The sequence below is a fragment of the Cibotium barometz genome, chromosome 53 (genome assembly GCF_041138505.1).
Source record: "Cibotium barometz isolate CiBa-2024 chromosome 53, ASM4113850v1, whole genome shotgun sequence".
Classification (NCBI taxonomy): domain Eukaryota; kingdom Viridiplantae; phylum Streptophyta; class Polypodiopsida; order Cyatheales; family Cibotiaceae; genus Cibotium; species Cibotium barometz.
Window position 1 is genome coordinate 7,747,203 of NC_141098.1, and position 22,241 is coordinate 7,769,443.

At 46.6% G+C, this 22,241-nt stretch overlaps 1 protein-coding gene across 1 annotated transcript in view; it reads left to right on the plus strand.

The window, feature by feature from the left end:
• The first annotated feature begins 1,560 nt into the window (after positions 1-1,560).
• The window catches only part of LOC147608241 (RING/U-box superfamily protein), a 62,487-nt gene continuing 41,806 nt past the window's right edge, over positions 1,561-22,241 (plus strand). Inside the window, exon 1 of the mRNA XM_086789375.1 lies at positions 1,561-1,889. Within this exon, the coding sequence (XP_086645501.1) occupies positions 1,590-1,889 (300 nt within the window). The 5' untranslated portion in view covers positions 1,561-1,589. The remainder of the gene's footprint in view (positions 1,890-22,241) is intronic.

Genomic DNA, 22,241 nt, shown 5'->3' on the forward strand with positions numbered 1-22,241 from the left:
GAACTGGTAGAGGCTTCCTTGGTCTTACATAAAGGTAATTGGTTGGAAAGATAAATTGTTCTCTTATGCCACTTTAAAGGTGACAGCTTCTTCCCCGTGTAAGAGGATGTGTAGTAACTGGAAAGAGATTCTGAGGCTAATGAATTGGGATGGAAACTATAGGGCCTCAAGAAACTCATTACTCAGTTTGAGCGTATGGTGGTCTCATAGGTTTCACCCACCATTGGGACTTCTGGACACTCTCTCTGTTAAGAGGTTGAATAACAGGGCTTGAGAAAACTAGCTGATTGTTGGAAAGAGTTAGAACAGTTGCAACAAGAATATGCCTTATCTATAAGAGAAAGAGACTTAATGGGATAGATGTTGACTCTGATTCAGGAGGGCCGAGTCTCTACTGCTTTTGATGAGTCATGTTGGATCAAATATTGGGCGTGGATTAATGGGGTTAAATTGGTGAATGGCTCAACTAGGGTCCTGTATACAACACTTTGGAGAGAGCATTGGAATGTGGAATCTTGCAATAGAATATGGAAAGTAAGTTGGAGCTCAGGCTGCTGGAAAAAGAGGTGGAAAGAGTTGTGGGAGAGTCAGATTCCTGTTAAATTCCAGGTGTTTTTATGGAGAGTTTGCATGCGGGCTCTACCTATTGGAGCAAAGCTGACACAGAAGAACATAACTAGTGGTTGTTGTCCTAGATGTAAATATGCCTTAGAGGATGGTAAGCACGATTTCTGGAGTTGCCCAGCCATCAGAGGTGCATGGGGAAAATTAATGAAATGGGTACAACATGGATTGGGATTTCAAACACAGTGGGGGGATTGGTTACTGGTTAAATGGTTTGTTGTTGTTGCTGATGAGGGAACATAAGTTCTTTTTAACATCATCAAGGCCTGTTGCCTTTGGGAAATATGGACTTCTAGGAATTGTGTGGTGTTTCAGAAAATGCTAGATGTTGAACTAGATGTGACAGTATAATGTATAAATGTATATATATGTGTAGGTATGTAATCTCTATGTAAACAACATTAAAATTGATGGTCTGGAAGTGCTGGTTTAGAGAGTTTAGGGTGGCATCAAGTGACTAGTGATCTGCCTGGGAAACCCTCTGGCATACTAAGGAAACCTAACTTGGAGATATTATGATTGCAAGTATCATTGGTGTGAAGCCTAAGCAGCTGAGGTTTGGTCCCAAGACTAGAAGATGGTACTTGAAAGAGCAGCAGATGAAATACACTGTTGTGGCTTTTATAGAAAATCCAGTAGGGATGTGTTGGAAAAGCAGACTCCAAGAGGATGCACCACAGAGGCTTTAATGGAGGCTTGTGTTTTGTTGGATTATAAAATATATTGGGAGAAATCTTCTTTTGTAAATGAAGATGAGAGATGGAATTTGCTATGCAGGTTGCTAAACAATGAAGATGAGAGATGTGGGCACTAGGAATAAATAGGTGGCATCAGGGATTTATTTTGATGTAATGATCTTGTGATAGATTTATATATATATATATATATATATATGGTCATAAAAACAAATAATTATTTATTAAATATATCATTAGGAGTCCGGATTCTGACCACCATTAGAAGCTATGGTTAACCTCACCATCCGTCTGAGCAAGGGCACGGGAGCTGCAGCTGGAGGGGCGGGCGATGGATCCAGCGCGCTGGGGGGTTCTGGTGATGGGCCTGCAGCGGGCTCCGAGCCCGCGGTCACTGTGTCCTGTCCCGATCACCTGGTGCTGGCCGATCTGCCCGTCGCTAAAGGCCTGGGATCCGTCTCCGACATCACACTTGTGAAGGTCTTGGGACGCAAGGCTCGCCGCCGCCTGGGCGACAAGGTCCATTTCTGCGTTCGCTGCGATTTCCCCATTGCCATATACGGTCGCCTGGTAAATATCCGTTTGTATGGTTTTTTTTTTTTTTTTTTTTTTGGGTGGGGGATTTGGGGGGTGGAGGGGCGTTGCTATGGGATTACAATTGATTAATTTGGCTATCATTTGTTTTGAAAATGTGTGTGTGGGGTGTGGTTTGGCCGTATTGTTGGCTGGTGTTCAAGGAGGGAATATTCCAAGGAATCGAGGCAAATGCTCCGTGATTGTGTTGAGCATAACAGGAACACACAACTTATTAGAACAGGGTAGAACTGTAGGGCCACACACATGAGCTCTTCCAATTGAAATGACCACGCGGCATCTGGGGCCTTCATACCCCATAATTCCCACTGGGGGTGCTCTATACCCAATGGTTGTCCTCATTCTGGCTTCATTGGGGTACTTGATGTTGAATAATCACTTGGCTACATTTTCTTGTTTGGACTAGAAACATCTACCTTTGTCCCGGGTGTTTTCCAATCATGCACCAATTCAGCATTGTGGGTATTTCATCCCTAGATGGACTTTCCCATGCACATTCATGCTTGTATATGGCTCAATATGAAGCCCTGCATACGTATCTAGACACTACATATTTTTTTGCCTATTTTTAGGCATCATTTCAGCATTTTTATGCATTGTCGGCCAGTCCTCTGATTTTCTATTGGCTGATCAGCTTCTCTCCCACCTATATAAAGGTGGCTAGGCTTAGCCTCATTCTTAGATGTTGTTTCAGCTTCTGCAGTGATAGGCAGCACCTACGGGACCTCCCTCGTGCTGCAGCAGGTCATGTACAACCTTTTCTGGTGATATTCAATAGTGATCTTCTTTTCTCTTTTTATGCTTGCTGTCCACACACAGTGTTGCAGCAGTTCTTTGTGGGTATCATTGCATAGTACCCATTCTTACATGGTATCAGAGTGGGAAACATCTACAGGACCAGCGTTCCTTTTTCCCATGCTGCTGTTGACTGTTTACAGCATATAGGAGCTGTTCACTTGCTGCGTTTTTTCATCAATAACCTGTGCTTTTTCTGTTAGAAGTCATCTCTTGTCTTTATCAGACACCAGGGCCTCTGTTGTGGGTGTGCTCGCCCTTTGTAGGTGTTTTATCATTTTTCCTCACTCCCCGTATTTTTTCCCCATTTTTCCCTATTTTTCCAGGGTGTGGGAGGCAGTGTAGGACCTGTCGGCTGTACTAGATGTTGCCCGACTGGTCACAGGCAGTCCCAGTTGCTCTTTGGTGCTGGCCGACTCCACACGTGTGAGGGCTGACTCTGAGATGCTGGCCGACTGGTGGTTTTCACTGGTCGTGGGCATTTTATGTCCTGTCGGCTGTCCTTCTACTGGTCGACCCCACTCATGGGGCCATATAAAATGGCCCATGGCTCCCCACCTATTGTATCTTGTTTTCATTGCGGGATCTTGTGTATAGAGAAGAGTTACACACCTATCTCTCTCCTCTTGTGCTGTCTATTTTTTGCACTCTACTTGCTCTTGTGGTCTCAGATTTTGTTATCATCTCCGCTGTGTATTTTGACATGGTATTAGAGCCCTAGGCTCTTGAGAGATCTTGGGAGTTTTCTGAGCAAGAGGGGGATTGTTACGTTGCTGATTGGTGGATTGTTAGGGACTGTTCGGGAAGAGAAGTAGCAAGAGGAAGGCGGGCTAAGTTGCTGGATAGCCACTTGCGGGTTTAAAGTTTTTTTTTCCCACCCACCCACCCTTTTCAGTTACATCCCCGTGATGGCAGATTTGTTAGAGATGGCTGAGAAGCATGTGAAGATCCCAACTCTCCCCACGTTCCCAGTGGACCGTCAGTTGGACGGGAGCAATTACGGCATCTGGAAGGTGATGATGGAGTCTGTGCTGGAGTCATATGACCTTGCTGATTTCATTGTTATCGGGGTTCCACGGCCGGAAGCAGAGGAAGGGGAGTTACTTTCAACAATGAAGAAGGACCGCGAGGCACAGGCACAGATGTGGGATCGTGTCAACGCCAGGGTCCGGTCATTTATCTTCCTCAATTGCACACCACAAGTAATCAATCACGTAAAGCATATGACGCTGGCTAGAAGCATATGGCAGCACTTGGCTTCTCTTTATAATAGGGTATCGTCTATAAAGAGGATTTCCTTGGAAGTACAAATGTGGGTTATGAACCCTGCAAAGTCGTCGATGATGCGGGAGCACATTAACAAGCTGCAGGCCCTTCAGCAGGAAGTCCTCCAGGCTGGGAAGGAGATATCATCAGAAGATATGGCCATTACTTTGCTGTCCCACTTGCCTGCTGAAACTTGCGGCGGGTGCTCGGGGGACTAGGATCTTTGACACACTTGTTGATACCATCAATGCATGTTAAAACACTTAAACATGGCCATAGCCTTAACACATCCATCATCACTTTGTATAAAACATAAAAGCTGGACAAAAACATCCACAAATGCTGAAAATGGAGCTTTCACATGTGACACCACAGAGGCTGGAATGGGCCGACCCCCCCCCCTTGGAGTATTTTATTACCCAAGGAGAATAATATCATGTACAAGCTTTGAGGGCCTTACTCTCCCCACGGGAGATGCCGGATTATCCATATACAAATGCCATAACTGAAGGAACTCAGCTGTTAGGGTTAGGGTTTGGAGGTACTTCAGCAAGAAACGTGAGAAGCAGAGAGAACACGACTGCTCATGTATTGAGAGTGATAAAAGTGAAGTACAATAGCCACATAAAGAAGTGACCTAATAGATGTGTTCACATGGTCCGGCCATAAAGTGTGCCAGGTGGACCAAATCACTTATAAACTATTATAAGTGAAACTAAGCTAAAACTGGGGAAAAAAACCTCCACTAATTGAAGTAAAAAGTGCCCCAGTAATCTACTGATGATCACTAGCACTCCTCTGGGTGCATACACATCATAAAACCCAACAAACCCCCGTGGAGTGATATGTGATCACTGTACATCATCCACCAAAAGGAAACAAATTCAAAGCAGTGTGGAATGCTTTGAATTTCGGACGTGGTAATGCTTTGGTGAAGATGTCTGCCACATTCTGATCTGTAGGACAGTAGATCAGACTGATATCACCTGCCTGGAGTCTCTCCCGAACAAAATGATAGTGAATCTCAATGTGTTTCGTGCGAGCATGAAACACAGGATTCCTGGCCACAGCAATGGCACTCTGACTATCAGTATAGATAGGTGTGAAACGACGTAGCCAAACACACTCAACGGTAGTAGTGTAGGTTGCTCTGTACTCTGCCTCACAAGACGAAGTGGCCACTGTGGTCTGTTTCTTGCTTAGCCAAGAAATACATGAAGAGCCAAGAAAGAAACAATTTCCACTAGTGGAATGTCTGGTATCAAAATCACCAGCCCAATCTGAATCGCTGTAAGCATATAACTGCATGTCACCCCCCTCAAGATAAAGCAATCCAAGAGACAAGGTACCCTGCAAATACCGAAATACACGCTTCACAGCTTGCCAATGTGACAATCGCGGGCTGTGCATGAATCTGCTCAACTGAGATACGGCATACTGAATATCTGGCGGTGTAGTACACAAGTAAATAAGGCACCCAACAGTCTGAGCATATGTAGTGGCATCAAATAAAATACTGTCATCTTGTAGTGACAGTTTCATCCCAGGCTCCATAGGAGTGCTAATAGGCTTGCAATCCTGAAATTTAAACTTCTCCAGAAGTTTAGCAACATACCGAGATTGCAACAACCCAATGCCTCTGTTATCTTGCACAAACTGTATGCCCAAATAGTGGTGTACGAGCCCCAAATCAGACATGTCAAATGTTTGTTGTAGTATCTCTTTAAAAGCTGCAATTTTGTCATCATTTGATCCCATGAGCAAAAGATCATCTACATAAAGACTGATGACCAGCAGATCTTTCTCTTCTTTCTTTACATACAAAGTGGCTTCTGATGGACTGTTCACAAAGCCTTGAGTGAGCAGGAAAGCATGTATTTTTGCATACCAAGCTCGTGGAGCTTGTTTTAAACCATACAAGGCCTTTTTCAGCCTGCATACTTTCCCTTCATGACCATGTTCTGCAAAACCTATGGGCTGATATACATAAACTTCCTCCTTGAGGTCCCCATGTAGGAAAGCAGTCTTGATGTCCAACCGGTGAACAACCCAACCACGATGTGCAGCCAATGCAATGACGCACCTAAGTGTCGACATACGGGATGTAGGAGCAAATGTCTCCTCATAATCAATGCCCTTCTTCTGTGCATAGCCCTTTGCAACTAGACGGGCTTTGTACCTGTCAATGGATCCATCTGCATGTCTTTTTCAACTTATAGACCCACTTAGTACCAATGGCTTTCTTGCCTTTGGGCAGATCAACCAAATCCCATGTTTGATTCCTTTTAATAGAATCAAGCTCATCCTGCATGGCTTTATTCCAATGCACATTGTCTCGTGCATCCACAAATGAATCAGGCTCATCATCGTCCTGTAAACTGGCTGCCATAACCATATTCAAATCCATGATGTGTGCATGCTCATTGGTCCGTGTCTCCCTACGAGTACGACCAGCAAGAGGACCCTCTAGATGGCTATCGTGTAATGTCCTCAAATACCATCTAGGTATGTGTCTGACCTGTGGTGCCTGCTGTCCCATATTTGGCTCAACTTTTGGCTCAATTTGCTGCTGAATTTCTTCACCACCTTCATGATTTGCTGGCTGTCCTGTACCCTCATGGGTTGGATCACCAACTCTGGAATGAAACTCCATAGGTAGTAGACCTTCAAACACATCATTTTCAGCCTGATTTACATCATAACCAGCCATGGATATTTCTGATTTTTCATCAAAAATCACATCCCGACTAGTGAATATCTTCTTGGATAGTGGGTCATATAACCGGTAGCCCTTGCTCTCACGGCTATACCCAACAAAAATACATTTTGTGGCTTTATCATCCAACTTCCTCCTCAACTCTTTGGGTATGTGTGCATATGCTAGACACCCAAAAGTACGAAAATGTGATACCGAAGGCTTGCGGCCATGCCAAGCCTCAAAAGGAGTAATGGAAACCAATGCCTTTGTGGGACATTGATTCAAAATATGACAAGCACACATAACAGCTTCCACCCAAAAGATATGTGGTAGCTTCTTTGCCTTTAACATACATCTGGCCATCTCCATGAGTGACCGATTCTTCCTTTCTGCAACCCCATTTTGTTGTGGGGTATAAGGAGTAGTATATTGATGTTTGATACCTCTACTCTCAAGAAAGGAATTCAACATGTGTGACACATATTCCCCCCCTCGGTCAGAACGGAGAGTCTTAACCTTACATCCTGACTCTGTTCCAACAAGTGCTACAAAGGCCAAAAATGCATCATATACTTGTGATTTCTGTGTCAACGGATAGACCCAGCATATACGAGAGAAGTCATCAATAAATGTAGCAAAATAGAAGCAACCTCCTAATGACTTCGTCTGCACGGGACCACAAAGATCACTGTGTATAAGCTGCAACTTTGCAGTTGCTCGTAGAGCCTGATCACGTGGGAAGGAAAACCGATGCATTTTTTCCAAAATACAACCTTCACATATGTGATCTGGAGGCTTCTCCATAAGAGGTAGGTCTGTGAACATGTTATGTCCTGCCGCATGTATATGTATTAGCAATTGGCATTGTTTATGTATTAGCAGTTGAGGATAATTTTTGGAATGTTTTTGCATTGAGTAAGTGAATGTGCAAATGGTGTTGACACTACATTGATGGGATTTATGCATGTATATGTATTAGCAGTTGGCATTGTACCGCACTACCAAAATTTACATGTCCCATGCGAGCATGCCATAACTCCGCATCAACCATAGCTGGGTAAGAGTGAATGTATTATAAGCAGACTGATCCACTGGCTGAAATGCATCCAACTGATAAAGTCCATGACATAATGTACCAGTAAGCATCAAGGTCAAAGCATTAGCTTTGTCTCTGACCATGCATTTGTCATCATCAAAGTGGACTTGCATACCACAGTGCTAAAGAAGAAATGGACAACAAATTCTTCTTTATCCCTGGTACATATAAGGCATCTGTAAGGCGAAGAATAGAGCCATCAATGGCTGTGAGCTGAATCTCCCCAATGCCACGAACTGGATATGAAGAATTATTGGCACACTGAACAGTTTTGCCAACAGGGGCAGAGCCTACATGACAAAACAAATCCCTGCGAGATGTGATATGATTTGAAGCACCACTATCAAAGTACCAAGTACATGCATGCTTTGTCACACTGAGTGCCTGTGAAGACCAAGAGGCATCATAGCTGCATGTGTAGAAACAGTAATCCATGTCCTCAACAAAAGAAGCAGTCTCCGGAGGAGCTTTAGAGGCATCATTTACAGACATCCCAGATTCCTTTGCCTTCTCTTTGGCAATCCTCTTCCTACACTCTGTGATGTAGTGACCTGGCTTCTTACAGTAATGGCATTTGCCCTTCTTCTTGGGCTGTCCATCACCTTTCTTGGTATCCTGAGATGAACCACCATCACCTGAATTCTGATTTGAACTCTTTGGCTGAGATTTGCCTTTCTCTTTTTGACCTGTAGTAAATGCTTGTTTAGCACTTGTGTTCATATTCATGTTCTTCCTGATTTGCTCTTAGCAAGAGAGCAACAAGTTCCTGATACTTAAGGGGCTCAACAGCATTCCTCATGCTGAGGTTCAAAGAGGTATGAAAAGCCAAGTAAGATCTTGGCAAAGAGTTCAAGATGGTGGACACAAGCTGTGTCTCAGGAATAATCTCATCCACATTGATGAGTTGCTCTCTCAAATCCTGCAGCTTGTTCAAGTGGCTAGACATATCATCTCCTTCATGCATTTTCTGATTTTCCAGCTCTCTTTTCAAAAACGAGATCCGAGCCTCATTACGAGCAGCATACATCTGCTCCAAAGTCACCCATGCATTCCGTGAAGAGCCAGCTGAACGAATATGAGGTATAATAGACCTCTGTACTGACAATGCAATAAGTGACAAGGCTTGTGAATCTCTGGCATCCCATGTCTTCTGGGCATTTGTTCTTTGAACAGGCAATGGCTGACCTGGTGCCTGTACCTGTTGTCCTTGTCCACGAGCACCCCCTTGGGGAGGAGTCTGTAGAGCCAATGGACCTGGACGTGGTTCATCACCACTAACAAAATCCCAAAGACCTTTTGCCACGAGCACATTTCTCAGCATAAAACTCCACAAGGAGTAGTTCATGCCGTCCAACTTGTCTTCCTTAGACAAATACGTGAATACATCACTCTGCTGTTGATTTGCCATTATGCCAATGCACAATGTTGTACCTGTGTGTCAAAAAACCCAATAGCAACAACCCTGAAAGCAAATGTACTCCACTGAATACAGCTAACCCAAATATGCCTGCACTCTCAATCCTCTGAATGTGCAACACAATGCACCACTGACTGAGTAGAGCAGCAAAAATGGCTTACACGGTGCCAAAATGCCCAAAGTTACTGCACCCAAAACCTTGCAAAAAAAAAAACCTGTAGAGATTTCTTTGCAAATGTGCAAGAAAATCTGCCAGGTCGACTGCACGCTGTACGGAAGCAGGTCGGCTGTACGGCGACTGTACGGAGCAGGTACACGCAGCAGGTACTGTACGAAAACAGCAGTCGACAGGTTGGCAGCAGGTACTGTACGGAGCTGGGCGAGCAGCTGACGGCGAGTGTAGGTCGCCTGCAGGTACTGTACGGGGGCTGGGCGACTGTGTACGGAGCAAAGCGGGCGTTGCACGGTGCTGTGTACGGAACAGTAGCTGGTCGACTAATGTACAGAGCAGAGTACGGAATAGGACAGGCGCCTGTACGGAGTGTACGGCTGAAGGCGACTACCTGTACGTGGCTGTAGCTGAAGGCGATGATGTACGGACACTGATGGCGTGGAACAGTACGGGCAGGGCGCGTGGAGCAGTACGGGCAGGGCTGGCCAACCTGGGAGCTCTGATACCAAATGAAGGAGCTCAGCTGTTAGGGTTAGGGTTTGGAAGGTACTTCAGCAAGAAATGTGAGAAGCAGAGAGAAGAACACGACTGCTCATGTATTGAGAGTGATAAAAGTGAAGTACAATAGCCACATAAAGAAGTGACCTAATAGATGTGTTCACATGGTCCGGCCATAAAGTGTGCCAGGTGGACCAAATCACTTATAAACTATTATAAGTGAAACTAAGCTAAAACTGGGGGGAAAAACCTCCACTAACTGAAGTAAAAAGTGCCCCAGTAATCTACTGATGATCACTAGCACTCCTCTGGGTGCATACACAGCATAAAACCCAACAATAACACAGCCCAACACGAGGCTACCAAGCCGGAACACAGGCTGTAGAAATGGCGAACCAACAATATAATCCATATACCTCCGTGTGGGTACTGATTCTTCCCCAAAAACCACGGGTCTTCATGCAATAGAGTTGGTACAGCAAGTACAACGCTCCATTCAGCTGGTACAGTGGCTGGTACAGTAGGTACGGTGGCTGGTGCAGCAAGTACAGTAAGTACAAATGCTGGTATAGCATGTACAGCGGTTGGTACAGCAGGTATGGCGGCTGGTACAGCCGGTACGGTGGCTGGTACAGCAAGTACAGTGGCTGGTACAGCTGATACAATGGGTGGTACAGTAGATACAACAAGCACAAGGACTGGTACAGCCAGTATAATGGCTCGTACAGTAGGTACAAGGGCTGGTACAACAAGTACAATGGCTAGAAATCATAATAAATGATTAAATACCCTTGCCTTCGGTATTTCTTCGCGATGGAAGCCTCCAAAACAGTCTCCAACAGCCGGTATTCTTCATGGGCAGCCTTCAAGAGAGAGAGAAAGAGAGTAGCCATCATTAGGGCAGCCTGTAACGGTGGTAGAGGCTAGTGTGCAGCAAGAGAGCCTCTATTAATGAAGAGAGAGGGCTCCAATTTATAGATTTGGGTCTCCCATGAGCTAAAATGGCAAGAGAAGGCTACAATGACAAGTGGAGAGCCACACAATAGCTGAAGTGACAAGTGTGAGGCCACTGGTCTCACTTTGATCAACTTTCTAACAAGTGTGAGGCCACTTGTCTAACTTTGGTTCACTTTCTTGCCACATGTCCCAATCTAAGAGATGGGTCCTTCCATAATCTTTACCTCTAAAAATATCCCAACTAGAAGACATTCTGTCATAGGCACTTTGCCAACTCTTGGTATCTGCTCAATTCCAGATGTAATGACGCGAACAGAATTTCCATCGGAGTCGGGCTAAAAATAGCAACTCTCCTAAATTTTAGGAGTGTGGTCCTTTGTATTCTAGGATAATCCCCCATTCCCAAAGCTTGTACTTTCCAAATATTTAGACATCTTGGAGTCCACCAGACCCCTTTCATACTGGAAAATGTCCAGGCTGGTGACACCTGCTCAGTATTCCGCTTTCTACTCTCTTTGATTACTAGTGGCAGGCTCAGCACCATTACTTGGGAGGAGCTTGTGCCCATGGTCCTAGACCAGGAGGAACGTTTCACGAACCATCCTCGGAGGCCTTAATTGGCCAACGGCCGAAAGGCCGGAATAACAAGGGCAAAGGGAAGGCTTCACCGGAGAAGTCTTCTGAGAAGAAGCCTGATATTGAACGAGAGAAATTGAAGGCCGAGTGGTCCCGCAATGATTGTGGCGAGAAAGGCCACTATTGGAGGAAGTGTTCTAAGCGGACTGGGAAGAGTGCTGCTTCTTCAGCCTCAGGCAAAGACTCCTGCATTTGTGCACTTAGAGATGATGGACTCCGATGCTTCATCGTCTTCGAGCGAGGAGGCAGTTGGCTTCACCGCAAAGGATACCTGGGAATGGATTCTTGACAGTGGTGCTTCTAGGCACATGACTCCGTCCCGTGACTTCTTTCTGGATCTGAAACGGCAGTCAGGTCGCATTTTCATTGGCGACAACTCCACCATTCCAATTCACAGTGAGGGCCGTATAGAGATTATTCCCGACGGCAAGGGGGGTAAGCATGCCTCCCATGTTCTTTACGTCCGTGCTCTTGGTTTTCATCTTCTGTCAGTGCATGAAGTATGCAAGACTGGCTTTCGGGTGGAGTTTGAGGAGCATTCAGTTGCTCTACGGGATCGTGAGACTGGCCAGGTTGTTTGGGAAGGCGGTGTGGAGAATGGTATCTACAAGCTCTCTGCACTCTCCTCATTGACAGGTTCTCAGGTCGGAGATCTGTGGCACTTTCGTTTTGGCCACTTAAATGTGGATGCACTGCGGCGAGCTTTCCGGGACCAAATGGTGGTTGGCTTGCCAGATGTTGGCAGCAGGCAAGGACGTTGCAGTTCTTGCATACGTGGTAAGCAGCACAGGGAATCCTTTCCGAAGCAGGCTTCCAAGCGGGCTTCAAAACCATTGGAGTTGATTCACACTGATTTGTGTGGACCTCAGCAGACACCATCAGTGGGAGGATCTCTCTATTTTATGCTGTTGCTTGATGATTGTACCAGATTCACGTGGGTCTACTTTCTTTCACAGAAGGACCAAGCTTTTGCACGGTTCAAGGATTGGCACGTGATGGTGGAAAAAGAGTCTGGATTGTAGGTAAAGACTCTCAGGGCTGACAAAGGGGGTGAATTCTCCTCGAATGTGTTTCTCAAATTTTGTGCAGATCATGGCATCAAGAGAGAACTGGCCAATACAGGTTGCCTTCAGAGAATGGAGTTGTAGAACGCAAAAGCAGGACTGTGGTGGAGATGGCGAGGGCCATGCTGGAGCATCGTGATCTTCCTCGTCCACTCTGGGGAGAGGCTGCGGCAACGGTTGTCCATACTCTCAACCGGTCTCCAACGACTTCAGTATCTAATATGACTCCGTTTGAGGCATATTTTGGCAGGAAACCTGATGTCTTGCACTTTCGTGTTTTTGGGAGTGATGCATATGTTCATATTCCGAAGAAGCAGAGGGGGAAGCTTGACTCCAAATCCCGCAAGCTTATATTTGTGGGGTATAATTCTCTTTCCAAGGGATACAGGTTGTATGATCCAGATAGGAATGAGATTGTTGTCAGCCGGGATGTGGTCTTTGATGAGCATGTTCTAGTATCCACTGTCGAGGAGCCGCCACTTCTTGGAGATCCAGAAGAGTCTGATGATGATTTCCATACCATTGTTCCAGTTGATCCACCTCAGTCAGTACAAGAGGTTGAGCCCGCAGCTGGAGTAGAGCCCCCGCAACTGCAGGAGGCTCCACGATCTGTTCAAGTACCCAGGTGGTTGTTGTACACCCTTCGGGAGTCAGGTGTCACGGAGTTACCCTCCGAGTGGACCACAGAGGACGGCCCTCGAAGATCGCACAGAGTCCGCGACAAAAGCAATTCAGCGAAGCTTCTTTAGGTAAACTATGCTTTGATGTCTCATATTATGCGGGACAAGGAGCCCACTTCCGTTAAGGAAGCCCTTTCACAGGATACTTGGAGGAAAGCCATGCAGGTGGAACTTGATGCCATCGAGAAGAACAAAACATGGGAGTTGGTACCGAGGCAGTTGAAACAGTCAGTCATTGGTGTCAAATGGGTCTTTAAGACCAAATATGCGTCAGATGGGTTGGTGGACAAACACAAAGCCAGACTTGTGGCTAAAGGTTATGCTTAGCGGCCAGGCATCGACTACGAGGATACCTTTGCACCGACAGCATGGATGACCACGATTCGGACCGTTCTTGTCCTTGCTTCTTCTCAGAGGTGGCCAGTGTATCAAATGGATGTAAAATCTGCGTTCCTTAATGGTGACCTGCAGGAGGAGGTGTATGTTGAGCAGTGTGACTCGCGGCGGTGCCCGAGGGACTAGGACCTTTGACACTTGTTGATACCATCAATGCATATTAAAACATTTAAACATGGCCACAGCCTTAACACATATCCATCATCACTTTGCATAAAACATAAAAGATGGACAAAACATCCACAAATGCTGAAAATGGAGCTTACACGTGTGACACCGCATAGAGGCCGGAATGGGCCGACCCCCCCCTTGGAGTATTTTATTACCCAAGGAGAATAATATCATGTACAAGCTTTGAGGGCGTTACTCTCCCCACGGGAGATGCCGGATTATCCATATACAAATGCCATAACACAGCCCAACACGAGGCAACTGAGCCGGAACATAGGCTGTAGAAATGCGGAGCCAACAATATAATCCATATACCTCCGTGTGGGTACTGATTCTTTCCCAAAAACCATGGGTCTTCATGCAATAGTGCTGGTACAGCAAGTACAACTCTCCATTCAGTCGGTACAGTAGGTACAATGGCTGGTACAGCCGGTATAGTGGTTGGTACAGCAGGTACAGTGGTTGCTACAGTCGGTACGGTGGTTGGTACAGTAGGTACAACAAGTACAAATGCTGGTACATTATGTACAGTGACTAGTACAGCAGGTATAGTGGCTGGTACATCAAGTACAGAAGTTGGTAGAGTCGGTACAATGGGTGGTACAAGAAGTACAAGGATTGGTACAGCCAATACAATGGTTGGTACAGTAGGTACAAAGGCTGGTACAACAAGTACAATGGCTAGAAATCATAATAAATGATTAAGTACCCTTGCCTTCAGTATTTCTTCGCGATGGAAGCCTCCAAAACAATCCCCAACAGCCGGTATTCTTCATGGGCAGCCTTCAAGAGAGAGAGAAAGAGAGTAGCCATCATTAGGGAAGCCTTCAACGGTGGTAGAGGCTAGTGTGCAGCAAGAGAGACTCCATTAATGAAGAGAGAGGGCTCCAATTTATAGATTTGGGCCTCCCATGAGCTAAAATGGCAAGAGAAGGCTACAATGACAAGTGGAGAGCCACACAATAGCTGAAGTGACAAGTGTGAGGCCACTTGTCTCACTTTGGTCCACTTTCTTGCCACATGTCCCAATCTAAGAGATGGGTCCTTCCATAAACTTTATCTCTAAAAATATCCCAACTGGTAGACATTCTGTCATAGGCACTTTGCCAACTCTTGGTATCTGCTCAATTCCAAATGTAATGACGCGCACAGAATTTCCATCGGAATCGGGCCAAAAATAGCAACTCTCCTAAATTTTAGGAGTGTGGTCCTTTGTATTCTAGGATAATCCCCCATTCCCAAAGCTTGTACTTTCCAAATATTTAGACATCCTGGAGTCCACGAGACCCCTTTCATACTGGGAAATGTCCAGGCTGGTGACATCTTCCCCAGCTTCTTAAAAGTTGTCTGCAACTTTAATCTTCAAGCCATAAATTCAGGATATAATCATGTCCCATCAAGTGGGTGAGACGAGACAGTCTCAAAAATCTAATATAATTGAAGAATCCATGTCCCAAAGAAATGGGTGAGACTAAATAAGTCTCCATAATAGCAATATCATGTCCCAAAATAAATGGGCGAGACAAATCAGTCCTATAAGTCCAGATATCATAATCCATGTCCCAAGTAAATGGGTGAGACAAAATAAGTCTCCTGCCAATAAGGCATCGGTCCACATGACCCTTGGCACAGATATAAGTTCCGTGCCAACCAGGCGTCATTTCCACTTTACCACTTGCACTCCGTGTTGGTACTCTGACCACACACCTTGGATGAGAGGTGGGCTCAAGTAACAAGATAAAACAATCACTCGCAGGCATAGATGGCCTGGTGTTCCATAAGCATTTCTGCTACACATAGTTTATAGGCATTTCGGCCACCAATAGTTTGTAGGCATTTCGGCCACCAACTCACACTACCCTCTCAAGTGCCCATGTTCCCTTCCATCTGCTCTCTATTGCTCCACCCACACATGGTAGAAATAATCTTCAAGAGAGCACGTAGGACAAGAGAATACTACACACGGCATGTTGTGCTCGACACTACCCTCTGAAGTGCCCATGTTCCCTTCCATCTGCTCTCTATTGTTTAACCCACACATGGTAAAAACAATCTTCAAGAGAGCACATAGGACAAGAGAACACTACACAGGGTATGTGAACAATGAGTTTCATAAGTCCAATGCATCCCAAATAAAGGGAGCCATAAAGAATAATCCATAAACTTGAGGATAGATCCAAATCCCTAGAAAAGAAGTCGAGGAATCCATAGACCTGTATACCATACCTCTTACCACATATTCCGTGCTAACCACACACCTTGGAGTAGAGGTGGACTTTATCCATAAAAGCATCATATCCATGAGATATCCAAAGATTTCTTCTCTATAAACTCGGACAGATTCGTCCATAGAAATTGCTTGTGAAGCCCAATATCTATATAAATCTCGTCCAAGAAAGAAATCTCCATAGATATAATCCATTCCAATAAAGGGAGCCATGAACAATGTTTCCCTGAAACCATCTCAAGGCAAACAACACCACCTTTCTCCTTGCATGGCTATACAAGGGTTAGTGAACATCAAAAACACTTCATAGCAAAAGCACTAACTTTGCAAACTTAAAGTATACTTAGCTTTTCTTTGCCAGGTTGGTCATGAAGCCAAAAGAAATATCTCGTCACCATATCCTTAAGATATCCTGAGATATATCTCCATATAGCTTGCCTGTAAGCTTGATAATATAATCCACAATATCCATATGGAAAGAGTGCTAAATGTGTGCACATAAAGTCAACTCCATACTTCCAAGATAAATTTTGTGAATTCATAAATCCTTAGACCAAGCTGTCTATTGCTCATGCTCTTGCTTCATAGGCTCTGAAGTGGTTGGCCATGCTTAATAGCAATGATGGTAAGTGTGGTCCCCACTTGAGATCTTTTCTCTTCCTTATTGATAGAAGCCTCCGCTTCCAAGAAAGCCTATGCTCTGATACCAATGTGACTCGCGGCGGTGCCCGAGGGACTAGGGCCTTTGACACACTTGTTGATACCATCAATGCATATTAAAACATTTAAACATGGCCACAGCCTTAACACATATCCATCATCACTTTGCATAAAACATAAAAGATGGACAAAACATCCACAAATGCTGAAAATGGAGCTTGCACGTGTGACACCGCATAGAGGCCGGAATGGGCCGACCCCCCCCCTTGGAGTATTTTATTACCCAAGGAGAATAATATCATGTACAAGCTTTGAGGGCGTTACTCTCCCCACGGGAGATGCCGGATTATCCATATACAAATGCCATAACATAGCCCAACACGAGGCAACTGAGCCGGAACATAGGCTGTAGAAATGCGGAGCCAACAATATAATCCATATACCTCCGTGTGGGTACTGATTCTTCCCCAAAAACCACGGGTCTTCATGCAATAGAGCTGGTACAGCAAGTACAACTCTCCATTCAGTCGGTACAGCAGGTACAATGGTTGGTACAGTCGGTACAGTGGTTGGTACAGCAGGTACAGTGGTTGGTACAGTCGGTACGGTGGCTGGTATAGTAGGTACACTTCTTCAAAGGAGGATTCTACTTCGGTTCCAATACTTGTTGCAGATGCAGGGGAGGTACCACATTTATCTATGGTTCCATCTCTTGAGGGCTTCTCTCTTCAGATTGATCTTGGTGTTTCGTCTTCGATATCTTCTCGTGGCTTCTTCCGGAGACCTTCTCGGTATTCAGATGCACCATATCTTCGTGAGCTTTGTGCCTTTTATGAGGAGGGTGTTCCTTCAGACTCTTTGGAGGATTTTTGCAGCGTGCCTGAGTTGGTCCACTCATCTGGCGCTGAAGAGGAGGTTTTCGAAATTATTTCATGTCACGTGCATCCCGCACTTGGGTGCCACGTAGACATTTCTGTACAGAAGGTGCAGGACCTGGGATGGTGAACTGGTCCCATGTGAGCCCAGTCCGGGACGAGTCAGCCAGGGATCCATCGCAGTCGTCCGAGGTCAGGTGTGCATCGTCCTGCACATGAGTCCAAGGTCAGGTGTGCATTGTCCTGCACATGAAGCAGTGCCAGTCCGCGCTGTGAGTCTCCCTCTGGAATGATGTCGGATGTGCTGTGTATCTGGTTTGCAACTGGATGCGAGACATCTGTAGGCATGTAGTTTGCATGTAGAGATGGGGTCAGCCCATAGGGCTACCCCAGGACAAGGGTTTGCATGTGCATACTTAGATGGGCATGGGGGAGGTGTAGAACCACCCCCAAGGGGCCAGGAGGGCCCAAGACTTTGCCCACCAGCCTAGGCAAGGGCTGGAGGGGCAGTCGGCCAGCTCCAGAGCCTCTGGACAGGCAGCCGACAGAGGGTAAAAACCCTAGAACAGCAGGCGGCCAGGTGTGGGGGGGCAGTCCCACACTCATGCGCAGCATGCCCAGCAGCCAGGGTGCTGCCCAGAACATGTGCGCAGGCTGGACAGCCATCAAACCAGTGAGAAAACACTTTATTGAGTGTGAAAACATTTTAATGATGAAATTCAGTCGTGGGCTGTCCTGAAGCCAGCCGACTGCATGAAGGGAGGGGTATAAATACCCCAGCCCATAATCCCATTATTCATCTCACAATTCACCAAGAGCCTCAAGCATTCAAGGGCCAGGACAGCCCAGGGTTTGCTAAAGCTAAGGGGTGAAGGACTGAAGGTCAAGGGCAGGTTTTCCAACCAAGAAAAGGTCAAGTACTTTGTATTTGTTTCAGATTTACATCATTCTAATAAAGCAAATACACCATCCGTGGTGGGGGCCCTACAGAGGGTAATTGGGACCCAATACTGTGTCCTTCTCCATCTTCCCCTTCTCTCTCTATTTTCTGCACATCGTCTTTCAATTTGTGCGTTAATTCCGTCGCGGAAAGAGTGCTGTTTTCTGAGTTTTGAAGTACCGATCCTTCTCCGAAGCTTCCGCATATTACAGTGGTATCAGAGCCTACTTCAAGGACGAAGATTCAGCAAAGAAAACCAGAAAATTTTTCGCTCGTGTGGTTGGTTTTTAGACGCCGGTGGACTACCCCTTTCGGAGTGACTCCTGTCCCTCGAAGGACGGTTGGTTTTTAGCCTCCGGAAGCCTCCGGAAGTCTCCCACACAGATAGTGGATGGTCAGATTGCGTTCCGGAAAGGAACTGCATATTCCCGCTATGGCGAGCTTTGGCGACGAGAGAGAACCAGAACCATGGGACCAGAGTGCACCAGGCAGCCCAGCTAGGGCACCCGGCTTGAGTGTACAAGACATGTTCCAGCAGATGATGCGAGCAATCGCAGACCAGACAACCAAGTTGGACGAGCAGAAGGCGCGGATTTTGGCTCTGGAGGAGCGTTCTCGCTCTCCAGCGTCGCGTTTTCCATCTCCTCCTCCCTCTCCTTCCGTACCTCAGATACCAGATCCTCGTCACAGGGACCCTCTCGAGGGGTCACAGCCGCAGTCAAGCTCCTTGCTTGAGATGCAGATACGGGCATTGGAGATTCGACAACGAGAAGACGAAGCCATGCGACGAGTGGAACACGAGCGTTACCTCCGAGCTTTGGACGCCAGATTGACACCGGCGGCGCCCTCGAATCATTTTCCCGAGAAAATGAACTTCAGTAAGTATAATGGTAAACTCGATCCCACTACTCTGTATTCATGGTTACATCAATTTGAAGCTTACTTTGCCGCAGTTAGGAAATCAGATATTGACAAAGTGATCTTAGCCAGTTGGTATTTGGAAGGTGAGGCCATTCCTTGGTGGACTCAGTGGGCTCACGCCCACACCAGATCAGGTATGGCAGCTTATGGGTGGGACGAGTTCGTCCGTGACCTTAAGCAGCGGTTTTTACCGCCCCACTACCTTGAGCGACTCGAAGACGAGTTCAGGGGTGCGCGTCAGAATGCGCAACCAGTCCTTCAGTTTGCCAATAGAATTTCGACCTTGTGTCTACAATTAGGCTTATCTGATGTGGACAAGAAAGGGCAGTTTTTGTATGGCCTGGACACGCACATCCAATGGGAGGTGCGTATGTTTAGACCAGCCACCTTTGAGGACGCACTCTCGCTTGCGCAGAGTGCAGAAATGAAACACAATGGTGGCAAGCCCAAGACTTCCCAGCCGGCTTCTCCCAAGGCTAACACCTCGGGGGGCAAAAGCCAGAACCAGACGGGGTCTTCCCCAGGACAGAGCCCGGGAGCCTCTGGCTCCAAGAACTCGAACAATGCGTCTAAGCTTACTCCAGACCAGAAAGCGGAGGCAGGCAAGACAGGTGGCAAGTTGAGTGCTGAGGAGCTTGCTCAGTACAGGAAGGAGGGTAGGTGTTACTTTTGTCACACAAAAGGACATACTTCTCGGGATTGTCCGAAGAAGCCTCCAAAGCCCGCCGCCGCCTCCACAGCTTCCGTGGTGAGCACAGCTCCCACACAGACCCCAGTGGCTACCCCTAGTTCTTCAACCCCCGGTGCTTCAGTTGGAGCAATTATTAGCCGGGAGCTCGAAGATAAGCAGAAGGGCGCCCATGACCAGGAGTATGAGCGCAACGAATTGCTCAAGTCCTTTGGCTACATAGGTGGCCAGAGAGTCGTTGTCTTGTTTGACAGCGGCAGTACGGAGGATGTGATCACGGAAGAGGCCGCTAGGCGTGCCCGTTTCGAGCTGACTCCGGTGGACAAACAAGTTGAGGGATTTAGCACAGGTATGACAACGAGCGTCAAGTATGAAGCTCTAGGTGCTAAGTTAGTCATTCAGGGCATAGAGTTTGTGCGTGACTTTATGGTTGCCCCTCTTGTAGGAGCAGACATAATTTTGGGTATCCAGTGGTTTCACAAGTTCCTTCCTGATGTCAAGTGGGACAAGCACACGTTCCAGATTGATCGGAATGTGTCAAACACCCCTGTGACCATTAAGTGTGAGCCAGGTATTCCAAACTTTCCGCTCATAAGCCACTTGCAGGCTAAGCGAGCAGTCAGGAAAGGCGCACAATGTGCGATGATTTACGTCCAGACAGCCCAGACGGTGGCCAGTGCTTCCGAGAAGTACTCGGTTCTCCATGAAAAGTTCCAGAAGATTTTTCTTCGGGACAGTCTCCCTCCCCAGCTTCCCCCTTCCAGACCGGAGGATCACAAAATTGATCTCCTCCCAGGCTCGGAACCCCCGAGCAAGTTTCCGTATCGCCTTTCTAAGGCAATGGAATCGGAGTTGGACCGCCAACTCCAAGAATTGTTGCAAGCTGGCTTCATCCGCCCCAGCGTGTCGCCGTTTGCAGCACCGATCCTCAAGAAGAAAGATGGGTCTTCTCGGTTGTGTGTCGATTATCGTGCACTCAACAAGCTGACTATCAAGAGCAGATTCCCGATGCCTCGAATTGACTATATTCTCGAGAGGCTGAATGGAGCTAAGGTGTTCTCTAAATTGGATTTAAAGAGTGGGTACCACCAGGTTCGGATTGTTGAGGGGGACATCCCCAAGACAGCTTTCCGTACAGAACGGGCCCACTATGAATTTGTGGTCATGCCATTTGGTTTGACGAACGCCCCAGCTACATTTAACCGCATGATGATGCGTATTTTCCGGGAGTTGATTGGAGTGTGTGTGTTCATATTTCTGGACGACATACTCATATTTTCAGCTACAGTTGAGCAGCATGACATTGATGTGGAGAAAGTCCTTAGGTTGCTGGAAAGCAACGAGCTCTATGTCAATGAAAAGAAGTCAGAATTTTATCTGTTCCAGGTACATTACTTGGGATACATAATCAGTGCCGAAGGCATTCGACTTGATCCGGCTAAAGTGGCCGAGATTGTTAACTGGGAAGTACCTCAGACTGCTTATGACATTAGATCATTTGTGGGTATATGCCAGGCATATTCCACCCACATTGACAAGTTTTCCGATCTCTCGACAGACCTCACCGATCTGCTAAAGGGAGTGAAAACAAGGAGGCAAAAGATTCGAATGACTCCACGAGCGTTGGAGGCATTCCAGAACCTCAAGGTGGCTTTGTCCGAAGCGCCTTGTTTAGCCCTTGTCTCGTGGGACGAACCATTTCAGGTGATCACCGATGCGAGTAACATCGCAATTGGAGGTGTATTGCAACAGAATGGTCATCCAGTAGCTTACATGTCTCGTAAGTTACTGCCCGCCGAAAAGAATTACTGAGTCTACGCGATCGTGAACTCCTAGCAGTCATTCAGGCCTTGAAACATTGGAAACATTTCCTGTATGGCCGTGACTTCGAGGTCCGCACTGACCATCAGGCATTGCGCTGGATTCAGACGATGCCCAGTGCACAGTGGAGTGATCGACAGCACCGCTGGAGTCAGATATTCCAGCAGTTTGGTGGCATGATTGAGTACCTTCCAGGAAAGGCCAATCCAGTGGCCGATGCTTTGAGCAGGAAGGGACAAGTATCTACGATTCAGACCACTAGACTAGACCTTGTTGGTACAGGACTAGAAGACATGAAGCACACGTACGCGGATTCCGAGGAATTCGGTACACAGTGGGAACAGGCATTG